The sequence below is a fragment of the Stenella coeruleoalba genome (assembly GCF_951394435.1).
Source record: "Stenella coeruleoalba genome assembly, chromosome: X".
Classification (NCBI taxonomy): domain Eukaryota; kingdom Metazoa; phylum Chordata; class Mammalia; order Artiodactyla; family Delphinidae; genus Stenella; species Stenella coeruleoalba.
In genome coordinates this window covers 102294906-102320229 of record NC_137152.1, presented here as the reverse complement: position 1 = coordinate 102320229, position 25324 = coordinate 102294906, and the positions used below count along the sequence as shown (strand labels likewise).

General features: G+C 38.7%; 1 protein-coding gene and 1 long non-coding RNA gene across 3 annotated transcripts in view; one reads left to right on the top strand and one right to left on the bottom strand.

The window, feature by feature from the left end:
* Positions 1-522: 522 nt before the first annotated feature.
* The window catches only part of LOC307181031, a 95564-nt gene continuing 70762 nt past the window's right edge, over positions 523-25324 (bottom strand). Inside the window, exons 2-3 of the long non-coding RNA XR_013825843.1 lie at positions 2132-2209; positions 523-686 (exon numbers count right to left, since the gene is read on the bottom strand). This is a non-coding gene — a long non-coding RNA (uncharacterized lncRNA). The remainder of the gene's footprint in view (positions 687-2131; positions 2210-25324) is intronic.
* DCAF12L2 (DDB1 and CUL4 associated factor 12 like 2) lies at positions 18288-21733 on the top strand. 2 transcript variants are annotated; one of them, XM_079910606.1, is made up of 2 exons: positions 18288-18553; positions 19248-21733. In XM_079910606.1, the coding sequence occupies exons 1-2, from the start codon at positions 18506-18508 to the stop codon at positions 20325-20327; spliced, it is 1128 nt and encodes a 375-aa protein (XP_079766732.1). In that variant the 5' UTR covers positions 18288-18505; the 3' UTR covers positions 20328-21733. The 2 variants fall into 2 exon arrangements, with proteins under 2 accessions (XP_079766732.1, XP_079766733.1); XM_079910607.1 differs by lacking the exon at positions 18288-18553 and having other exon boundaries at positions 18762-21733.

Genomic DNA, 25324 nt, shown 5'->3' with positions numbered 1-25324 from the left:
TCTTATTAAAGAGGAAAGAACATTAACTTTCATTGGAAAACAAAAATTACATCTTCATTCAAAATTGTGTTATGGGAGCATTCTCTTACTTTAATAAACATGTTTTTGTTTGTACCATTAACTGTGAGTCATTTGGATCTACAGAAAATAAAATCAATGCCTGTGACTTACAGTTTTATTTTCACTAAGGCCTCATCAGTAAGATGGAAAAAAAAATAAAGACAAAAATTCTAGCTCCTGATTTTCTTCTCCCTCTCAGTAAATACAGCCATCTCTCAGTAATATTTTCCATTTTGGAGGCACATCACCAAGAAGGTAATTTGTGAAAGGTAATTTGTCAGGACTTGTGATTATGTATTTCTTGGACCCATTTGATTTCCACCAAAGTCTTTCTCCCTGATTTTCTGGCTTTAAGATTTATTTTCAAATTCCTTTTGTATTTACAAATGATGTGCTTGACAGATATGTTACAAGGATTGTTATACATGCAATAGAGTGTTTTAAAAAATTACTCACTTTGCTTATAAGCCAGTTTATTGTCCTTTGTGCAAAGTAACAAGCCGTTCTGTCATGGATGAAAGATCTTGATTTGAGTGTTTACAGCGTACAACTCCTTCATGGCTGAAAGCTTCTAGTGATTTCAATCTTTCTGTCACCCATACAAATTCCGTATCTACATATAGAGTCTGATTACAATAGGTAAAGATTTATTTTTCAATTATTAGTTGCAATAGTTTCTTGATTAAATGTCTCTATTGCTAAGAGAGCTCCATCCTTTCAAGACCTCTACCACCCCTTCCACCATCACCCTTTAACCAGCTGCCATCAGAAAAATCATTACTTGACAATAAAACACCATTTCAGAAAGATTTTTGTTTGGATTGGGGCTGTCAGCTTATTTTAAATTAATTCTTTGATTTTTAACGTATCACTCAAGTTTAAAGACATTATATGTGACAATTCTGACTGTCAATTCTAAATGTAAATAGTTATACATTTAGAGAATTTTAAGGTTCATACTAGGGGTGTTCTTATTATGAATGAATAAACCAGGTTCTTACAATGGAAAAGCTACTGTCTGGGAGTGAGCTACTTATACTGACATTTTGGAACTACCACAGTTCCATTTACTAAAATGTTAACATAGTAGTTTAACGGCAGGGGAAAATCTGACTCAATGCCTTTCTTAGCCAAAAAAACAGATTGGATAATGAAAAATCCTTATTGACAATAGGAAACACCCTGTTACATTTGCGATTACAGTGTTCCTCTTAATCCAGTATCTCAGTATGTGTTATTACCCTTGCAATCCTTATATTAATCTGCACTAATTGGGGTAATTCTTGCTCCCATTTTGAGAACTGGGAAATGAAAAAGTAACTTTTTTCAAGGTCACGTATTATATCTATGATAGAAACTGAAACAAAAATTTATCATTGCACGTTCCGTGCAATGTGTTTCTTAAGGAATTTCTGTCATTATTCTCAGTCAACTCTCTTAACCACTGAATAACTGCTTCTGACAAATCAATGAAGGTAACTACCAAGTCAAATCTAACACAGAGAAAGCAATAATAATAAACACCTAGCAGATGCATGGTGCTTGGCACTTTACAAAGTATTTTCACACCCATTATCTCATTTTTTTTAGAACAACCTTAGAAGCATGTAAGGTAGGTATTTTAATCCTTATTTTAGAGGTGTGGAATGTAAAACTCAGAGAGGTTAAATTACTCAGCCAAAATCACAGAGCTAGGAAGTAGAAGAGCCAGGATTCTAATGTAGATCTTTTGCCTCCAAACACTGCAATTTTAATACTAAAATATAGTGCCATCCAAAAACTTATAATTTGTAACTAGACAAATATCGAAGCATACTTGTCAAAACTCAAACATCATTTATCAGATAATTTCATTTTTGTTAAATGTACCTTATTCACAAAACTATGCATGTTAAGAAACAAAATATTCAGAAAACATAGATTTGAGAAACTGTTGTATCTGAGTATCTGTTCTATCCAATTATTTATATCCTAATGAATTTTCATATCTGTTATTTAGTTATCTAAGATGAATATTACTAACCACATTTTATATGTGAAGAAACAGACTCAGAAAGTTTTAATAACTTACCTCAGATTGCAGTTCGTAACTTGGTGGAGCCAGTATTCAAACCAATATCTGTCTTGTCCTCTAAGGCTTTGCTTTTTCCTAAGTCATGTAAACAGTCAATAAAAGAGTTATTTTATTGATGGTGGAATCCTTTCTCAACATATACATATATCAAACCATCATGTTGTACACTTTACATATATTGCAATTTTATTTGTCAACTATACTTCAAAAAATTTGGAAAAAAGTTACTTTGATATTGTAGGCTTCCCTGTACAGGAACTAGTTGTATATTTCGCATATAAATGTTTTTGTTAAATATATTGCTAACTCTAACTGGGATTCCTCAAATACTTAAGAATTCAAGATCAGAGATATCTTGCAGAGCTTAAGGGTTATAGGGAGGGATTTAATGATAAGCTTGAGATGTATTCATACTTTTATTCTATATTTTAGAGTAAATGTGGAATAAACCTTTGCTGAGAATTTGTGTCAAACACTCTCCTGGACTCTGAGGATACAGAGATGTTTAAATCATGGTTCCTTCCCTTTAGAAGCTAATAGGAAATTAATTCATTCACTTATTCAAGAAGTATTTATTGAGCATCTAATAGAAAGATGGGAACAAAGAAAAAAAGGTGTATATCTACTTCAAAAGTTCGGTCACTCATAAAATAGAAGGGACTTACTTTCTAAAAGTCCTTAAGCATTCTAGGTTTTCATCTTTAAAGTTCCATGTCAACTTTAAAATATTAGTTAAAAGAATCCCTTTCAAATGCTCCAAAACAAAGAGCAACGTTATTTACACTCATTCATGCTGCATAATGAATGTATATTGAAAGTCACCATCTGCCCAGTTTTGCTTAGTGACAAAGTGTTGTCAACACTGTTAATTACCAAAATCAGAAAGGATTTTGGATAGTTGAACTTCAATGTGACATCTTGGCCCAATTTACATATTACAGGAAATATGAGTCTTAACGATAATATATGTATGTGGTCATTTTAACTTATCCCAATAACCTCTGTTTATCTGGTCAAGCAAACAAAATATTCTAAGAAATTCCCTACCTTCATGTCCTGAGTTTTGTAAATCAATTAGTCAATAGCTCAGAGGGGATGAAATTAATCCATAAGGAAAGTACAAGGCTAAAAAACCAATAAATGCCTCTTATATCCCTCTCTCTGTATAATAGTTTAACCTCAGTTCTCTGCTTTGTTGGCAGAGACTGTGAAATTAGATAATTCCTACCTTTATATGCTTCCAGTAATAATACTTTTACTAGTATGAGAATTTCAAGACACAATAAGTAAACCTTATGACATTTCTTCTTTTCTTTACCATTGCTGATGTCAATGTGTCAATAAAAGTTAGAATGTCTGATTCCTCCTAATCCTCCAATGCTTATAAAGCGACACATTTTATTTACACTTTTAAAATGCATATTTAATTCTTTTATTCTGTGAACATCAATATTTTTCTGCTCAGTGGATGAATATTGAGTAGGGCAACTTGCCAGCTCTCCACTGGAGAACTGGGATCTGGCACTCCCTACACTTTCAAAACACGCTCAAGCAAAGCTCCTTGTTCACATAGGGCTCACATTAAAAAGCAAACTCAAAATATCTTCAAACAACACGAGACACCCTGCTTTATGTACTTAAAGAAGGTCAGTAGTCTTTCTCATGCCAAGGAAAGCATATGATTTAAATTTCAGAACATGATTTCATCTAAAACTTGCAAAAATGTTTTTATTTGACTGGAAAGTTAAAGAAGAAAAGAAAGTTGTTGCTGTTTGCATATGTTAACTCAATACCTTCAGACATTTCTCTAACAACCACAAACTCTTGAATTCTCTATGGTGGGCAATGTAATTTTTCTTAAGCTAGTAGACTTGGGCTTCTCTGGTGGCGCAATGGTTGAGAATCCGCCTGCCAATGCAGGGGACACGGGTTTGAGCCCTGGTCTGGGAGGATCCCACATGCCGCGGAGCAACGGGGCCCGTGAGCCACAAGTACTGAGCCTGTGCGTCTGGAGACTGTGCTCCACAACAAGAGAGGCCGCGACGGTGAGAGGCCCGCGCACCGCGATGAAGAGTGGCCCCCGCTCACCGCAACTAGAGAAAGTCCTCGCACAGAAACAAAGACCCAACACAGCCAAAACTAAAATAAATAAATAAATTAATTTAAAAAAAGTTAGTAGGCTTTCAAAAGACATTTTGTACTTTTGTGATAAAATAGCTTATCTACCAACCAAATAAAGAGGTTTTGAAACTCCAGGGCAAATCGCAGTAGGTGTGGTGGTGAGGGAACAACTTTATGAACATACACAAGAACAGCATGTTTAAGCTCTTAATTTTATTACCGTAAATTTATTTTCATTTGTCTCTGTAACACAGCAGGAACAGAAGAGGGAGATTGCGTGCAAGCGAACAAAAATAGCTCATTTAAGTGCATAAGTTCTGTAGATGTAAAATTAAGCTCTCCTTATTTTCAAAGCTCAGAAAGTTTTAAAGTAAATCATTAGATCTCTCTCGTTACCAATGACATGTTTCCATCTATTACCTTGTTTTCATTCTTTCTCCTCTTGAACATGCCAATTTGTACAAACAGAAAAGACACTGAACCAAATTTTTAAAACTTGAAAGTTCTTCTCCAATTCCCTTTGTGTGAACCAGAATACAGTCCAAAGGGGAGGCAGGTCATCCCAGTTTTTTTCTTTTTTTCAATTTCTTTAAAATTTTCTTTTCTGTTATTTTTTTAATAAAGATTGTATATGTTTAAGATGTGCAACATGATGATTAGATATATATATATGCATAGTGAAAGGATTGCTACTATATTCATTGCAGCATTATTCACAATAGCCAACACATGGAAACAACCTAAGTGTCTATTCGTTGATGAATAAAGAATTTGTGGCACATATATGCAATGGAATATTATTCAGCCTTAAGAAAGAAGGTGATCTTGCCATTTCTGACAATATGGATGAACTTGGAAGACATTACACTAAGCGCAATAAGCCAAACGCAGAAAAAGAAAAACTGCATAATCTCACTTATATGTGGAATCTAAAAAAGTCAAATGCATAGCAGCAGAGAGTAGAATAGTGGATACCAGGGCAGGGAAGTGGATGAGATGTTGGTCAAAGGGTACAAGTAAAAGGGTCTGAGGTGACCAGTATAATCAATTAGAGTTGTTAATCTAGTTGTCTAGTGTTTTCACAACAGAGTAAGACTTTAGCTACTTACCAACCCAATGGGTTAAAAAGTTTAAAATTTTATTAAATCCTTAGTATCGTTATTCATATTTATTTAATAGCTACTGTGTGCAGTACATTAGAATCCACCCCAGTCAAATACAACATCAAATTGGTCTGAATGCAATTTTCTTGGAATTTTTAACCAGTTGTTTTGACATAATATAGACATGAACTAAGTTCTAGAAGTTCAAATTTCTTGAGTTTTTCTTATTTATTCTTGGGGTTTTCTTGTCCCATTAGCAATTTCATAGAACATTTGCATATGAAAGAATATGGTATTTCCCTTCAAGTTTCCCACATGCATAGATGATGCTTTCGCAAACCATGTCAACTCCTTATATTTCCACTATCACTTGGGCACAAGCGATATCTGTGGAGATTATATATATCTGCCTTCAAAAAGCAATGATGCTGAAGGCAGTTGTTTTTAATAAGCAGAATAGTTTTCCTTGCCAAGATAAGAAATGGTTAATAAAAGCATCTGGATGAGATGAAATTACAACAGCATCCCATCCTCTACCTTTCTCAATGCTCTATCCTCCATCCCTCTGTATTTTTTATCTTTTACTAAGTTTCTAAAGAATGGGAATTATGATGGTGCTACAGTAGTTCCTGCCTTCCCTAATACCTACCACCATATTTTGTTTAGGAATTGTTAACATGATTTTTAGCATTGTTAAATTACAAATTCTACAGTCTACTTTATCCTTTATGTCTTCCAGTATAAGAAACCAAAGAATATTAAGGTTTTGTACTTGTGACTGCTATTATGAGGAAATCAGAAGATAGGTATGTCTCAAAGGAACTTTTCAAGTTAGGAGGATGTGCTTCTTTCATTGTTTTTCTTTAACTGAGCCATCTTAAATTCATTTGTTCAATACTGAATCAATTTAGAAATCCACATCTTCACTTTCCTTTGTCTTCTCTTTTTAAATTTTCTTTTCTCTGTCAATTCTTAAGCTTAGAATTTTGTAGCCACTTGAGTAGTTTTTCTCCATCTCTTATGCCCAGGCAATACTCAAGTCTTGTTAGCATTATTTAGACATGTTTATACCTTAACTTTCATTTCCAGAGAAAATATGTCATTCTAAAACACTATTCCCCTGTGAATGGATTATTACAGCCTACTTGTCTCTACAGTCTTTTTTCTCCCTGATTAAGCCCACTCAGTAAACCATGGCTAATCTAATTTCCTTTAAATGATACACCCATCATCTCATTCATCTTCTCAAAAACCTATGGTATTTCCCTATTTACCAGTACTACTCTGCATGACTTCCAAAGCCTTCTATAATTGGATGATCCTTAGCTTAATGTTCAAGTCAATTTCCCACTTTTCCATAACACAATTACTCCGCTTTCATCAGGCTATTTTCTACACTGTGCTGCTCATGTTATCCAAATAACCTTCAAGGTTCAAGAAGGTCACAGCTCCTCCATGAATTCTTCTCTCTGTGCCACAGCCTATACTGAGTAATTTCCTTCACAACCCTCCTTTATGACTCCTTGTGTTGGCACTTAATTTTATAGTCGTGAATTTTAAAAATTATTATAAATGTTATGTTATTTTCATCTTATCTTCCTAACCAAAGTAGGACGGCATGGGCCATTATTCATTTTCTTGCAGATGTTCTACACAACCGAGAATATCATTATATACGTACTAGATCCTCAATGAATATCGATTGATAAAGAAACTGTCAATATTTATTGATAAGGAGAGTTAAATGAGTTAAATCTCACTTCTGAATTTTTGACTTACTGCCATCAGATCATCCACCCAGCAAATGAGCACACTTGCCACGTACACCTTCTTCCATCATTTAATTTAACAGGAGAACACAAGTGTTTCCTTGCTTAATATGGCCTGCCAATTTATAAAACTTTACCAAAATTGAGCTAATAATTTATGCTTTAAAAACAGACTTTGGCAATTTTGAGATTCTGTATATTGTGTAGATTGACAGTCATCATCTATTTTACACTGTGGTGGTTGACATTTCTATAGCATACAGATCAGACATGCTATTATTTTTCTTTTCATCATCACATGTGTAGCCTCCCATTCTGAAATTCATAGTTTACAAAGATATATAACACACCTATATTTTTCAGTTCCAGTCTTAATCACAAACTTTCAGAGTAGGACAGAACCTTAGAGTTTATCTAATTCAAATGACCAGTCTAATGCTTGAATCTTTTATATGAAAGTTATTCATTTATTCAACACATAGTCACTGAACACCTCACATGTACTAGTCACTAAAGCAGATAGCACTTGACTACACATAGTAACTTGCAACTCTCAATGGCGTGAAGCCACCCATTCTATCAGATAATGCCTTGTTGGAGAGGTCTCCCTTGTATTTCCCTGAAATATGCTCTCTGGAATTTCCTTTGTTTATCTCATTTTAGTTATTAGGACACTATAAAACAATTCTAGTATCTGTTCTGCAGGACAAGCCATTAGTATTTAAGATAACTCTCATGCTACCCTACAGTAATATTTCTCTTCTCTCTGTCACAACACTTCAACTCTTTCCAGTTTCCCAATGATCTGGTTCCAAGTCTCCTCACCACCCTGATTGTTCTGCCCTAAATATGTTCCAGTGCTGTTCTTATCAAGCTTATCAGATTTAATGACCATATTTTGCTACATCCCCTTTACTGAAATTAAACTCATAGGTAATATAGCCTACCTACACACATCACCTATAAAAGTCTATATAATTCTTGAACTTTAATATAAATGAGACATTCAATGAAATAGATTTATAATAAATAACATATTTTGCAATGTGTAAGTTACAACTAAAAACTTTTTTAAGACAAAAATCACCCAAGTTTTCAAAGTGTCCCCTGGGGGTCAGCAGCCACCCCCACAATGCCCTTTTCCAGCGGGTCTAAAGTTTTTTAAAATAAGGTGACTAATTTTGAATGCAGCCCTTCGTATGTAATCTAACGTACTCATAAAGAGTAAAATTATCTTTTGCTTCTTCTACGTACTGCACTTCTATTATCACAGTCTAAAATCAGAGGACCTTTCTTATTCACTCTTTGGGATTATTATTAAATAAAATCCCAAAGTCCTTTAACATGGATTTCTAAGTGTGAAGCCATGTCATTTTGCTTTTATACTTAAAAATTTTTAATATGCAAATTCAGCACATATTCCCATTAAATGTCACCATGCTAGATTTGGAACATTGCCCCAATCTATTGAGATTTTTGAATCATGTTTGTTATGTTTCATATTCATTCTGCTTCCCAGTTTAATTTCATCTCTAAATTTCATCAATATTCCTTTTATGTCCTTATCAAAAAAAAAAAAAAAGACTGGGAGAGAGAACCACTTAGCTAACTTCTAGGAAATGTACTGAGAATATTATAGCAGAGTTGAGACAACATGGCTATCTATTTAAGAATGCTTGCTCTAGAGTCAGCACTGGGTGCAAATCAAAGCATTGCTACTTTACTGGCTGTGCAAACTTGGAAAACTCTGTGCCTCAGTTTCCTCATCAGCCAAATGGGGTTGAATACAGTACTTCCATAGACTTGTTTTAAAGAACTAAGATAATCTTCTGTGGGTCTGGTGCTTGGCAAATGCTCAGTAAATGTTTTAATGTTTCAAGAGCTCAAGTCATGTACTTGTTACCATGTTGAGTCACTAGCCCAGCCATTGTTCTGGTTGAATCAACTATGTACAAATCTGGGAAACATTTTCCCCCAATGAATAAATTATTTATTGCTATGCAAAAAATTACCCCAGAACATAATAGCTTAAAACAACACACATTCATTATCTCACAGTTTTTGTAGATCAGAAAAATCTGGGCACAGCTTATGTGCGTTTCTATGGCTCAGAGTGTGTTATCAGGCTGCAAACAAGATGTCAGCCTGGGCTGTGGAGTCATCTCATAGCTCACCTGGGGGCAGGGGAGGGGGAATCCACTCCCACTCATGTGGCTGTAGGCAGGCTGACATCAAGTCCTTTACCAAGTGAGTCTCTCTAAAAGGCAACTCACAACGTGGCAGCTGGCTTCTCTCTCACAGTGAGCCAGTGAGAGAAGGGGGGAGATGGACGTCACAGTCTTTTGTAAATTACTCATGGAAGTGACATCCCATCATCTTTGCTGTATTAAATTGATTAGAGTCTAGTCACTAGGCCAGTCAAATGCCTAGTGGGGATTATATAAGAGTATGGAAACTAGGAGGCAGAGCTCATTGGGGACCATCTCAGAGGCTATGTACCACAACTAGCAAGATGCTGGCAGGGCAAAATAGGAAGGCTGGGGATCACCCAGATTGGGGTAGCTTTCCAAATCACTCAGTGGCCAGGCACCGAGACTGTAGCATATTGACTTACCTCATGCCACACTCACCACTTTTATGGTACTGGCAAAGGCCCAGAAAAGAATATTGTAGCGGACACAGTGCAATGGGGGAAAGGACACTGGCCTGGTTGGAATCTCGCCTCTGTCACTTCCTAGCTATTTTACTTCACTAAACCTGAGTGTCTTCATCTATAAAATTGAAAGAATGTCCTCTGTTACACAGATTCGTTGTGAAGTATAGGATAATATACGTAAAATCTGTAGTGCAACACAGGTTATCAAAACCTGGAAGCTATTATAAACAAATATATATATGATATATATATCATATTTTATATGTACTATATATATAATATTTTATATGTACGATATATATCATATTTTATATGCACGATATATATATCGTATATCTATTTAAATAGATGCAAATATATGTAAATAATAATTTTTAATTTAAAAAATATATGTGATGTACACACAGGTTCTGGCAAAGTTCCCGATACATAGTAGTTATCCATGTAAGTGTTTGGTGAATGAGTTCGGTCTCCTATCCTTCCATTCTGCCTCTTTGTCACACTAGAATGACAATTCATTGAAGGGAAAGACTTTATGTCCCATTAATCTTGGTATTTCCTAATATCTAATGCCTTCTAGCATATCACAGGCATGTAACAAATCCTTGTTGAATAAATACAACCATTAATCATTAATCATTCACACTGCAATCTACCTTATTGTCCTAGCATCTTGCCCATTTTTTTCCATTTTTTTCACAAGCATATCTGTGATCATTTCAAACGCATATTCCATAATAGGGCTCTTTAGTTAGAGGACATATTGTAAAGTAATTGTTTCTTCTTTAATTTATATCCCAAAGAACAGTATGATATGGTCTACCTGAAGGAAATTAGGATATGAGCAAAATCAGTATTCTGCATTCTTCCCTCATTTCCAGCTTTTTCTCTTTTCAAAATATTTTAACCATTTTCTCCCCTTCTATTCTCTTCCTCATGTCCTTTTCCTCTAAGCAATCCTTCCTGTCTTTGATCCTCCTGATTCTGATGACAAGTAATAGTTTAATGTATATTCATGTATTTACATTTCAAAAGTCCTATTGGAAGAGGAATCCCTAATGGTGAGATGTAATATATTGTGGCACCTAAAGGGGGGCACTTGTAGAAATATTGAGGTTTTCTTCTCTGTCCCTTAAATCTCGACATTTCCTATACTACATTAGTCTATGATAATTATAACTTTAGGGTTTTTAACTAATGGAGATTTTTGTTGTTGCTGTAGTTCAGAGTTCACAGGTAATAATCCTTTTATATATTTTATGTGCCTCCTTTCCATAATTAATTGAAGTAGTTTTCTTTTTTTTTTGTGGTAAGTGGGCCTCTCACTGTTGTGGCCTCTCCCGTTGTGGAGCACAGGCTCCGGATGCACAGGCTCAGTGGCCATGGCTCACGGGCCCAGCCGCTCCATGGCATGTGGGATCTTCCCGGACCGGGGCACGAACCCGTGTCCCCTGCATTTGCAGGCGGACTCTTAACCACTGTGCCACCAGGGAAGCCCTGAAGTAGTTTTAAAAAATAAAATTCAAAGAAAATTAAAATCAGGTCAAGAAAAAGTGGAAAAGTTGATATAGCTGCTATAGTTAAGTATCAAGTTTGCCTCTGTGCTTCCTAGCGGCCAAGGGGAAAAAATTAAATGATTTTTACTATATACTGTACACATATTGTGTGCCAGGAACTTTGCTAGGTGCACTGACATTGTATCTATCTTCACTACAGCCACGGAGAGTAGGTGTTATAATCCTCATCTTACAGATGAAGTTACTGAAGTTGGAAAAATGATCTTGCCCAGTGTCACAAAACTAAACCCTTAAGTGGAGCCAAGATTCAAATCCAAGGACTCTCTGACTTCATAGTCTGCACTCTGATATAGTTCTCAAGGTCAGAAAGGAGGAAATATAATAATTCCAGAGATAAAGGCTTTTGTCATTATATTATAAAATTAATTTTCTGTGTGACATTGTATAAAGGGGACATTAAACAATGTGATGAACAGTGCCCTTCATAACAGATTTACAATAAATGCAGAACGAATATCCGTATAGCTGTTTGGCTATTTTTTTTAATGACCTTTGATAACTGCCTAAAGCATAACATTAAAGTGCAAGCGAGTGAAACTGATTCAGCAAATACTAAGCTAATATGATCCTATGATACAGTCTCCTGGTGGCCTAAGGTGATTCAAGAATAAAACTGAAAGTATGTGAATCAGCCTTCAGAATGCTATTATATTTTATTAGCAAGGGTTTGGATAGAGGCCGAATTCATTTGTTCATTCATTCAGCAAAAGTGCATGGGCCATCTATATGCCAGGCAGTGTGCTAGGTTCTGGGGATCCAAATATATTTTAAAAAATATTTCTACTTCAAAGGGGCTTGCACTTATTTTAGAATTAGATGAGTCAATGCCTGCAATGAAGTAAGTTAATTGCTATAATGGAAGTATGTACGTACTGTACAAAAAAAGATGCTCTTAGGCCTATCTGGTAGAGTCAAAGAAGTGATCATAGTGGAGAAGGTAATGTTTGACTTGACGGTAGCAAAAGTTCTTCCCTCCAAGCTGTGTTCAGTTAGAAGTGGTTGATCAAACAGCATGAAGTTTTGGGGTTCTGATGTACCAGTTAAACAGAGATCCAGGGTCTCTAAAATTTCTGTCAGTATTATTCAACAAACTATGACATGATAAATACTGGAGATACAGTAGTGAGCACAATGGATACTGCCTCTGTCCTCACGAAGTTTTCATTCAATATTTTGGTAGATACAGACATTAAACAAAGAGTCACAGAAATAACCATGCCATTTCACCTGTGGTGAATGCCATGAAATAAAGTTAAGGGGATCTCCATGTATAATAGATCGGACCTAGTCTGGGTAGTCAGAGTTTCCATAAGAAAGTGATAACTTACCTAAAATCTGAAGGATAAGAACTTAACAAGGTCAGGTATCTGTGGGGGTTAAAAGGTGGGAAGACCTGCAGGTAGAAAGCTTTCCAGGCAGAGAGAACAGCATACAAAAAAGGATCTGAGGCATGAACTTATGTAATGTCACTGAAGAAATTAAAAAGGGCCAGTGTGTCTTGGAGCAGAAAAAGCAATGAAAAGAAGGTAGAAATGTAGCTGGAGAACATAAGTCAGATCATGCTGGGTCTCATAGGCTGTGTTAGAGATTTTGGTCTTTATCCTAAGACAGTAGGAAAACACTGGTTTGTTTAAATCAGATCAGTGACATGGCCATATTTGCATTTTGAAAATATCACTCTGGCTGCAGTGTGGAGAGTTTAATGGAGGAGAGCAAAAGTGGTTGCAGGAAAATCAGTTAGGAGGCTACTGTAGTTGTCAAGTCAAGACGAAACAGTAGCTCAGGAAAGGGTGGTAGCAGTGGAGAGGGTGAGAATTGAGTGGATTTGAAAAATGTTAGAAGATAGATATGGGACCTGAAGATGAGGAGCATTGGGTTTCAAGGATAATTCTTAGGACTCAAGTTTACACAGCTGGACTGATGGTGGTGCTATTCATTAAGATAGGAAACAGTAAAAGATCAGGGGCATGGGAGTCACATTCAAGATCTTGAGCTTATACATGCTGAGTTTGAAGTTCTTTCTTGATGTCCAAAATGTCAAGCAGAAAGTTGGCCATGTCAGTTTGGGACAAAGATAAAAAGTTGGGAGGCATTGGTATATATGGTGTAGTTGAGGCTAGGTGTAAGTGGGTATCTAAGTTAGGGAAAGTAATAACTGGGTATCTCTATCCAGTTAAGACACTACAGAACATGGAATAGAATTGTTTATCAATGAACTTTACGGGCTTCCTTTATGTACCCATCTGACATTAGAGTGTGATCTATATACATTTTTACAGTCACTTCTGTCCAATTTAACTACTATCATCAGTGGGCAATGCCCCCAATCAAAGAAAAGATCTATTTTTTGTACAGTGGTTCATCTACTAGCATACTATAAAGTTGTTCCTACAATACATTCTTCCCATATGAATATTTATCTATAACTCTATAGATAACCCTCACACTAACCCTATAGATTGGACAGAATGTTCATCTATAGGTTGGATAGATAATGGAGATTGATGAGCTGTATGTGAGCAGACAAGTAGCTAGCTCTCCAAATATTTTATCCCTGTGTGTACTAGTGTATAAGTGTGTGTTGCGCTGCAGTTCACACTCGAAAACCCCCTTTCTGCAGCTTCCAAGTTGTCTTCATAAAGTTAAATAAGGGAAAGGAGGGAAAGCCATTAGGGTTTAAGAGAAATTTATTAAGAGCTTATAGTCTTCCAGACACTGTTCTTAGTGGGTTTTATGTATTAACTCATTCAATCATCAAAACTACCCCAGGACATAGGTGTTATTATCCTATGTTTATAGATAAGGGAATAAATCCAAAGAAGGTATACTAACTGACCCAGTTCCAAGACCAGAAAACCACAGAAACAGAATCAAACCATGTTATGTGACTTCAAAGTCTACTCTCTTAACCACTACACTGTTGTTCCTCCCATAAAACATATAACCAGCATCGAATCTACCCTCTCAATAAACAAAGTCCAAGCTTGGGCTCTGACACATTTCTTCCTCTTAGAGAAGATAGAGAGAGAAAGGGCAAGGAAGAGGTCATAGAGTCAAAATTGCCTCTTTCCCTATAATTCTGTTTCTAGTAAATGAAATAATGTGATAAATCTTTCCGTTATTCCCCCATCTGACAGCATATGCCTTTAGTAGTGCCTTTGTTGGGGGAAACATAGCCTGCTGAGTCATCTCCACCAGTTTCTGCATCATGAGGTTTGGAGGAAGCCTCCCATCTGACTACAAACCAGGTTCACAGCTGCTTATCTTAGGAGGCTTGACAAGGTCACAGCTTGAAATGCTATGGCTGTATTATAATCAGAGATTAAGTGAAAATGTATTCAATTTAATCATTCAAGAATAGTTTGCCTTGTGTCTGTTATAAATAACAGTGTATCATTATCATATATTATTTTCAAACAAGCTTAATTAACTATATTTCTTTTTTTATTTAGTGCCTTATACTTGTTGATAAAGATAATGGAAAAGCTATACATACAAATATAGACAAGATGTCAAAAATATTCTTGAGGATAGCCTTGCTTTACATCTATATACAATGTATCAGAAACAATTATAAACCTCATTTCTGAAGACAAATGCCTTTATACCTGACAATGTGCTCCAATCTCTAAAGCCTGTATTTGTAAGATCTATTTTTGTATAGAAGAATGTGAAAAGAAAGTTTCAGAATTGATCAGTTCTTCAAAAAGACTTGTTGCTAACCTTCCAATTTTCTTATTACCCTGCCTTTCTCTTTCAGTGCCTTTGTCCTGAGACTGTTTTAGTTTTGAAGTGAAAAATAGTAATATTTTCAAAATAATTTAAGTCATATTTAACAACCAAGTTTATGTTCATTATATCACAGTAAAATATCTTCGGCCTTAACTAATTTTAAACTGGTAATCTAACATTTTTTGGCTAGACAGATACTTTTCTTCATTCATAGATTAGAAAGGTAGACACAGTTGATAAAATTATTCAGTAGGCTGAAAAGAAACACATATAAATATAGAGAGATAAATTGATATAGACAATAATTCCACATAACTTTTTTGAATATATATAGATAGATACCTATATTGAAGTTATATATATATATATTTATATAACTTCAAACAAGTTATGTGGCAATATCACAAATCAATTCAAATCCTTCGCTTTCTCCCTTAAGTAATTTGATTTCAAAATATCTTACTTGTAATTTTTTGATATTTCATTTTGTTTTCTCTCCTTTCTTCTATTAGTTTATCAACAGGACAATCAAGTTTTACAAACCATTTAGTGCATATCTAGAAGGATGTGATGGTGTGAAAGAAGTAGAAAACATTACCTAACCCCTTGAGGAGTTTACAATCTGATTAAGAAAATAACATTTAAACATATTAAGTGATTAGAGAACAGGATAAGACAGTGCCCTGAAACCACACATAAAAGCCCCTATCCAATGGAGGGGAATATCGTGTAGGGGAGATAGGTGAGGCTAATACAAATTTATCCGGGTATATGTTAGTAGCACAAAGCAGTAATGAATGTACAAATAGATTAGTAAGGACTGACAAGATGTTTACACTCATACACACAGTGGTCTTCACAGGTAACAAAAAGTAATGGAGACCCTGACATTCAGAGGGCCATGCAGACATCTGAAATTTTATCATCAGGCCATTACATCTACTGCTTTAACAATAAATGTACTGTGCATGACTTTATATATTATCAGACATTGTGTTTTCCTAAAAATGGAAGCAATAAAATGTAAATAAAGGTCAAATTTGTAAGTTGACATAAAAAACTGTAAATCTCTCAACATAACTTGGCTCTGGTCTGGAAGTTTTACATCTTTAAGTACAAAGCTCAGAGAAATTTGAAAGTGCAGACATAAATGAAATGAAATGCGTTGCATGTATTGTATTCCAGATAAAATTAACACACTTCATTTATCAATACAAAATAGTAATCTGCACACTGACTACAAACACATTACTATACATAAATATTGCATATTTATATTATCAAAAAAGTGGAGACATAATACCAGGACAATTTATATGGGTGTTATTTTTACCAAACAAAAACCAAACAAATGTAGGCATATATTATTACATTTCATAAATATTAATTTAAAAGAATTTGTAAAAAAAATGTGCTTCAGAGATCGTATTTTTGCCTTTAAATATTCTACGGAAAGTGTTATACATAATTTGCATTCAGTATTTATTCATGTATTTTAGAAATTGTGGCTGTCTCTCAAAAATGCACAAGATGCAACACCTGTAAAATTTCCATGATGGGGTAGTTTACACAGTTTTTAAAGAGGCAGAAATAGAAAAATTGTATTTATAGAATAATATAGAGTAGTTGTTAGGCTTAAAAGCTTTGGAGTCAGACCGGGATTCACAACCCGACTTTACCATTTACTAGCTGTGTGACCATGGGGGAGTCATCATTACTCTTTCTGGGCCTCAGTTCTCTCATTTTAAATTATGGCTATAAAAATAGAACCTACGTCACCAAGCTATTGTGAGACTGAGTGCACATAAAGCATTCGAAGTGTTTAGCACAGCCCTCCAGCCCATGACACAAACAGGCTCTCAATAAATAATAGCTGTTATAAGAATTATTTTTACAATTGAAATATGTCTGTATCTATCTATCTATCTATCTATATCCCCAAACGTTCAGCCTATTTGTTCTACCACAACAGTAAAAAATATGCCATGAAGTCTTACTGTATAATATCCATTTTTCTGAGGTTGAATTAAAAAAAAAAAAAAGGAAAACATCATGGTAGGTTAAGTTAAAGGAATTTGCAGTCAGTTATTCTCGAGTAACATCAGTTCTAATTATGAAGTTGTCAGCACTCTTTTCATTGTCAGGTCACTCCCTATCCACCATCCTCACCCACATCTTGATATCGCATTAAACATGGGGAGGAATATGGGGGAGGAGTGGGCACTGGGACTTCGCAGCTGGACTGGAGTGGTGGGAAGGACCCATGGTTTACATACTTGGAGTTTGTGCATTTGAGGTGGGGTCGCAAAAAGGGCTTGGTGAAGGGGCATAAAAGCAGCAACAAAGTAACTCCCATGCTTTCCACTGATGGATCAGAAAAGTTAATCCACCTCCCCTCCCCATATGCACCCACTGAGCAAACACAGTTTTATAGCAGAAGATTGGGGTGTGTGCAGAGTTGGTATCAGCCACCAGCCACTTGTAACTCTGCGTAACTGAGCATGCCTGGATATGGGCTTGCCACTGCGGCTGCTCTGAAGCTGCAGAGCCACGTATGGACCGTCCAAATCCTTAGACTGCTAAACGCATGCTCTGAATTCCTACTCTTCACCACTGTGTTTATGTGGTTATATCCTTTTGGAAAGTTCTTCACTATGTGATTCTGGAAATCCTGTGCATCCCTCAGGGCCCTGCGCCAACGTCCCAGGGGGCCTCTCACACATGACAGGGCTCTGCCCAGGCTCCCCGGGCTTCTCCTGAGACTGACAGTGAGGACTGACCCTTCCCTCCCCAGAGCAGAGAAAGGGGTATCCTCAGTCTCCTAGCCCTCTTCCAGTCAGCTCCACCGCCTGAGGGCTCTGAGGTTCAAGAGAAGTCAACACCCTGAACACCCACGCCCATCCTCAGTGCCGTCCCCTCAGATCCTGAGGCTTCCCTCTTGACCACAGGGTCCTAACCCCACCCCGGCGGGAAGTGGAGCCTGGGGAACTACATTTGGAATGCACCCCTCAAAGATTCTGGTGCAGGAGCTCAGGGGACTCAATTTGAGAAATACAGGGAAAAACTGGTTTAAAAAATAGGTTGAAACATTTTAACAGACACCGGTAGAGGGGCTGAGACAGGAGGGGCTGCAGGCGAGATCTAATGGGGAGGGCCTCTTTGCCTCTGCCAAACACTACCATCCCTGGTCAAGTTCACTATCTAATTGCAGCAAAGAGTCTCCCGAAATTGCACCAAGGGCACATTTGTTTCTTCGACAGATAACTTCAGCGCTCCTTCTAGCCTCATACTTGACTGTATTTTAGCTTTCAGAATTATTTAAGTAAGGATTTTAAGAAGGCTACTTGGTTCCTGTCCAGAGGGTAGTGAAACTCCCCAAGTAGGATATCAGGGGGCATGGGCAGGCGCACTAGATGTGTCCACACGGAGAAGCCTTGGGAATTCCGAAGCGCTGGTCCTGGGTGAGTCTCCCCCTCCTCGCGGGCTCCACTTCTCCCCCTCGCTCCCGCACCTATCCCACCCCTCCCAGTCCGGCGTGTGCTATCCAGTACCCCAGGCCCGCTCCCCCCGCCGCCTCCGCCCCCTCACACTCGCCCCCCGCGTCGTCCTCGTCCCACATCGACTTCGCTCCCGCCGCGCCGCCGGCCGCGCTTCCCGCCCTCGCTTCGATTCGCGCCGCCACCCCAGCCGCCGCGCGCCGCCTGCGCTCCGCTCCCCCCGGCCACCTCTCCTCGTCCGGCCCGGCCGCCCTCGCCTCCGTCGCCGCCGCGCCCCGGACTCTGTTGGCTCCGCGCCCCGCGGACGCCCCGGCCCCCGGCCGACGCAGCCGTCCCCGCCGCCGCCACTCGCCCGCCGCCCACCATGGCCCCGAGGCAAACAGGTAGCAGGAAGCGGAAAGCGCCGGCGCTCGCGGCGTCGTCGCTGGGCTCGGCGGCGGGTGGGGACGGGCCGCTGCCTCCCAAGAAGCCCAAGCGGCCGGCGGCGCTGCGCTCGCTGCTGCACTACCTGAAGGGCCGCGAGGTGGGGGCGCGGGGCCGCGACGGGCTCCCGGGCTTCGAGGGCAAGCTGCGCGGCTACGCGGTGCGGAAGCTGCCCGAGCTGCTGAGGGAGCGCGAGCTGGCGCTGGGCACCCTCAACAAGGTGTTCGCGTCGCAGTGGCTGAACGCCAGGCAGGTGGTGTGCGGCACCAAGTGCAACACGCTCTTCGTGGTGGACGTGCAGTCGGGCCACATCACGCGCATCCCCCTGATGCGGGACCGCGGGCCCGCGTCGGCCCGCGCCCAGCCGAACTGCGGCATCCACGCCATCCAGCTGAATCCCTCCAAGACGCTTCTGGCCACCGGGGGCGAGAACCCCAACAGCCTGGCCGTCTACCAGCTGCCCACGCTGGACCCCGTGTGCCTGGGCGACCGCCACGGCCACAAGGACTGGATCTTCGCCATCGCCTGGATGAGCGACACGGTGGCCGTGAGTGGCTCCCGCGACGGCACCGTGGCGCTCTGGAAGATGGACCCCGACATGTTCCACGGCAGCATCGCCTGGCACAACGACGCGGGCCTCCCCCTGTACGCCCACATCCGTCCCAGGGACGTGGAGACCATCCCCAGGGCCAGCACCAACCCCAGTAACCGCAAGGTGCGGGCCCTGGCCTTCAGCGGCAAGAACCAGGAGCTGGGAGCCGTGTCCCTGGACGGCTACTTCCACCTGTGGAAAGCCCAGAGCAACCTGTCCAGGCTGCTGTCCATCAGGCTGCCCTACTGCCGAGAGAACGTGTGCCTGACCTACTGCGACGAGTTGTCCCTGTACGCGGTGGGCTCCCAGTCCCACGTCTCCTTCCTGGATCCGCGGCAGCGCCAGCAGAACATCCGGCCCCTGTGCTCCCGAGAGGGCGGCACGGGTGTGCGCTCCCTGAGCTTCTACCAGCACATCGTCACCGTGGGCACGGGCCACGGTTCCCTGCTCTTCTATGACATCCGCGCGCAGACGTTCCTGGAGGAGAGGGCCTCGGCCAGCCCGCACTTCTCTCCGGGGCCCGCAGGGAGGAAGCTCAAGCTCACCTGTGGCAGAGGCTGGCTCAACCACGATGACCTGTGGGTGAACTACTTCGGTGGCATCGGCGAGCTCCCCAACGCGCTCTACACGCACTGCTACAACTGGCCCGAGATGAAACTCTTCGTCGCTGGGGGGCCTCTCCCTTCCGGCCTCCACGGGAACTATGCCGGCCTCTGGAGCTAAGGATGGCCTCCGTGTCCTCAAAGTGCCCAGATACACCTTCCAGTCCCCTCTTGATTTCCTCCTTCACTCTGTGTTTGTGCTTTTACTCTGTGTGGCTTTTATCTTCCAGGTGGAAAGGGCCCAACTTACCTCTGCTCAGTGTGTTAGGCAAAGAGAGAGAAAGAAACAGAAGGCAAAAGTGGTCTCTTGGGCAATCAAAACTTGGCTTTCAGATTTTTCTGCACCTCCTCCAATATCACCATTTTTTTTTTTTTTGCCTCTCTTACAAAGAATTTTGACTAATCCTTAACTGTGTTCTCTCTGAGTGATTCACATATGCTGTTTCTCTTGGCTGATGTAGTCATGGTTCCGACAACAATTTAGTACTTTAGTTTTATCAATATTTCAACAGTATGTTCAGGTCTTTTACACATTTCAGATGTATTTCTGGAAAATGTGTGCTAAAAAGTGTCTTTTGGGCTGGTCTGAGGAACAACCCATCATGTAACAGAGCAGGTTTATAGCCCTGCTCCAATTAGAAAATGCATTTCAAGTTCTAGATTGCCACCATTTGGGGTATGTTTCATTTGGAGGTTGGAAACTCAGTGTTTGTTGTTTGTATATTGTTGGTGTATAAAATACTTTAAAATATGTTCTCTTTGTTAAGAAATCTTACAATGATGTTCATCCTATTAATCACAGTTTTGATTATTTAGTAGAAATTTAGCCTTCTTGTTTAAATCTGCTGTATTATGGCCTGCTTCCTTGGGTAGCATTTATGGTACAGATTTTAAGAGCTAATCAAAACTGGCCTATATGTGGCAGGACAATCAGGGAGGTACTTTTTGGGGTAAACATTTCTTTACATTTCAGGTAACACTATCCAGGCAGCCATTTACAGAGAAAGGCTGACTGTTGTGCTCAATGCAGGTGTTGACAATTTTTTATTGTATACCTGGCTAAGTTTTCTATCTGGATTGAGTATATGATGTATTGCAGGAAAAAAAAATAAAACATATTCAGCATTTTAGTAATTAAGTGCTAGGCTGAAGTTTTTGAATTCTTAAACGTACATTTTACTTTTTCTTAATTGTCCTTCTAGGAATATATTTATCAAAGTCAAAATCTTCCAGGAGAGAAACTGAAGCTGAAATATCATCTATGCATACAGTACTCTGTACATTTGTTTTTGAACAGCAAACTTATTCTATTATGGATTAAAACATTCAATGACATCTTCAATACCTTATCTAAATATACTTGCTACAGGTTAGGACAGTTAGGGGTCTTGTCGTGCTTTTAAGATGATTTAACACACTGGTTTTCATTTACACAAACATACATATTGTGCTTATAACCACCTACTCACATAAACTGTGTATTTGTGTACATGTATATGTTACTTCCCATGTGAGGAAAAGGCATAGATGTATGCCATTTTACATATGCAGATATTTCATATATTTTAAACTACATCTATCAAGACTTCCCACTTGGTCTCTATTTTTGTTTTGTTTTATTTTAACTTAAGTAATACTTGCATATGAAAAAAGAATCATACTTTATAAAAGGTGTATAGTGAAAAGTGAGTGTCATACCCCAAGTTCCCTGATCTGCCCATAGCTCAAAGGCAGTACATCTTGTGTGTCTATCCATTTAGAGATAGTCTATACATATATAAACACATATGTATGTGTGTATGCAATTTTTACACAAATGGTAGCACATGTTTTACATACCTGTGCCTTCTTTATCACAAAACCTTAGAGCCTTTCTCATACATATCTACCTAATTCATTTTAATTGTATATTATTCCCTAAAATATGGCTGGAACATATTTTATTTCTTCATTACACTTTTGATGAGCATTTATATTGGTTCTTATTTTCTGTTACTATGAACTGTTCTGCAATGATTACTTAGGTGCATACATCTTTATGCACATGTGTAAGTGTATCTGCAGGGATAAATTCCTAGAAATGAAATTTCTGGGTCAATTTTATATTTAATAGCCATTGCCAAATTACCCTCCAAAGAGGTCCTATCAACTTAACCTCCCATAAGTAATGTATGCAAGCCTGCTTTACCACACTCTTGCCAACAGTGTGTCATCAAATTCTGTGCTCTTTGCCAATCAGATATCCACTTGATCTTGATCCTTTGTTTCTAAGCCACTGTGGCTGAGTTAACTAGATTTGTGGTCAGAGTACCAAGTAGGTTCTGAAACAAAGATCAAGAATATGAGGAAATGAGGGCAAGCAATAAAAATACTGTCAAACCAAAGGCAGAGAACACCTACAGTTCAGGTTCACATATCTGCAGATGGATTATAAAAGACTACATTTCTTAAATGCTTAGCTGGAGCTAGTAGCGTTTCCTGGTTTATTGCACCCTGGTTTCTCTTGTATTCAATGCATCACATGTCACTGAAGAAAATCCAAGAAGGAGATGATGAGAGCCTGCGCTAGGATATTTGAGGTAAGTGTGGAGAGGGAGGAAGGTATTAGAAAAATGAGGGGAAAATTAAGTGAACAAGCAGTATTTGGTATTTCACGTGAAGGGTGAAGAAAGCCAAAGAATTTAGGTGGACTCTAAGGCTCTGAGATTGAATGCAAATGAATAGTGGCAACAAATGAATATAGAAAATATAGCCACAGATGATACACGTGGAGGGTGATTAACTCAATTGCGGACATGTTGAATTTGCGGTGCCTATTTGGCATCAGGAGAACACACCCAGTGAAGAACTGGTTATATATTCCAGAATGAGATTTCTCATTGCTGGGAAGATGAGTGATATGAAACGCTGGGAAACGCTCCCTTTTAGGGGCAAGCAGAATAGAAAAGCCTATAAAAGCGGGGGGGGGGGGGGATATAAAATAGAAAAGGCTTATTTTACTCAAATGCCATGACCTCATCAGCATGAGACAACAAATATTTCTAATTATTTTATAATTACAATAACTTTTGAGTCTCCACCTCAGTCACAAAAGGCCAGTTTTACTGCTGGCACCAGTATGCCTGGCAGTCATGCCAAAGCCCTGGCAGCCTCACAGAGGTGGAGTATCACCTCATCACCAGCTGCTACTAGCCTGTGTTTGAGTTCCTGCCTCAGTCCCACAGGTGCAGGTCTCTGCCACTTTTCCCATTCTACCAAAGGACAAATGGGGTGTCCAGGGGAGGATGCTCTTTTCCTCAGCCTCACGATCACAAAAGCACAAATACAGAGAATTAGAGGTGAAAAAGAAAAAATAACCACAGGCACAGATTTATTTATAAGGCAGGTAACTGTAAAATCTGAGTGAAGAAATTATCAGAAGATACAAATAACTAAACTTTTTCCCAGAAGAAATGAGAAACAAGAACAGAAAACTGTGAATGCTATCTTGTTTAATCTTCCCTTTCCTCCAAGAAAATCACACACATAAACATATAAACATATAATAGGCATGCTCAGCCTGACGGTCTCACAAATAAATTATTTCACATTGTCAAGGAATATTTCATTTTGAGCCACTTCAGGGCCCAAAGAGAAAAGTTTACTTTCCTATATGAGGCCAGCATAGTATTAATAAAAACCCTGACTAAAATTGTGCAAAATGAGAAGAGACCAGTTTTACATATATAGATAAATAAATGAAATGTATCTTTTAAAAACACTGAATATAATCCATCAGTGTATTAAAAGGAAACCATACCCTGGCAAAGTGAAGCTAGTTCCTTGAATGCAAAGCATGTTCACTTATTGAGAAATCTATTATTTCAATGTATCATATTAACAGGTCAAATAAGACACATGCTCATGTTAATAAATTCTAATAAATAATTTAATAAAACCCTACTACAATTCTGATAAAGTCCTTAGTAAAGTATGAAGAAATATAATCTTCACATGGTGAGTGTGTACGTGTGTTGTGTTTCAAACCTGAACCATAGTCTTCCTTAATGGTACAACATTGAATAGAGTTAAATAGAACAATAAAATTCCTCACAGAGGAATTCCTATGAAAGTAAGGAACAAAACAAGGATTCTAAAAATCATCACTAGTAGTTAATATTATTATAATAATTCCAGATATGGCAGTTTTAAAAGATAGGAAAATAAAAAGTATAAATATTGGAAAAGAAAGAAGTTATAATTATTTGCAGATGATATGACTGTAAAAAAAAAAAAAAAGAAATCCAAAAGAGCATCAATAGCAGGAGTGATTTTTGAAACGGCAAGCACAGTTGGAGAACTGTCCATGGATGGGCTTGGCTAGCTGGACCCTTCTCCAAATGATGGAATACTAGACAATTCTGGAGTTGATTATTTACTGACATGGAGAAGTAGCCTTGATAATGTTAGATGAAATAAGAAAATTGCAAACCAGAGGCATACTATAATCCCATTTTTGTTTCAACTAGGAGGAGGAAGATGAGAGGAATAAGCATACAGTATATATAAGAATATATACAAAAGCATTAACTGTATGTCTCTAAGAGATGGTATAATAGGGGACTTTTTTCCTATTTTATATATTTATGTAATATTTGAACAGTCTGTACTGACATGTATTTCTTTAGTAAACATAAGGGGAAAAAAACAATGAAGACACATTTTAAAAGGCCTGGTTGGAGAGGGGAGGAGGAGGAAATGATCAATGGTGCTCAATGCAGCAAGACGCTAAAGGTGAGACAAATTCGTTTTCATGTAATGTGGAAGTCCACGGAGGCCTTTTGCCAGAACAATTGCAATAGTAATCAACTGCATGCTCTCCAAGAAGGATAAAGATTTCAGTGTGTTTCAAAATTGACCATGGGACCCTTGGTCCCATTAATACCTGACAGACTGGTTTTCTATTTACCTCTTCTCATCTCATCAAACCAGTTGATTTCAGACAAGTAGGGTGAGAGTTACATAGGCACTACCTCAGTGTCTGCAGAATAGTGATTAAATGTTCCTGATCCAGATGCGGAGCAAAGAGAAGACATGACCCAGCACCTACCAATTTCAAGAATCTGTGTTGTACTTTAG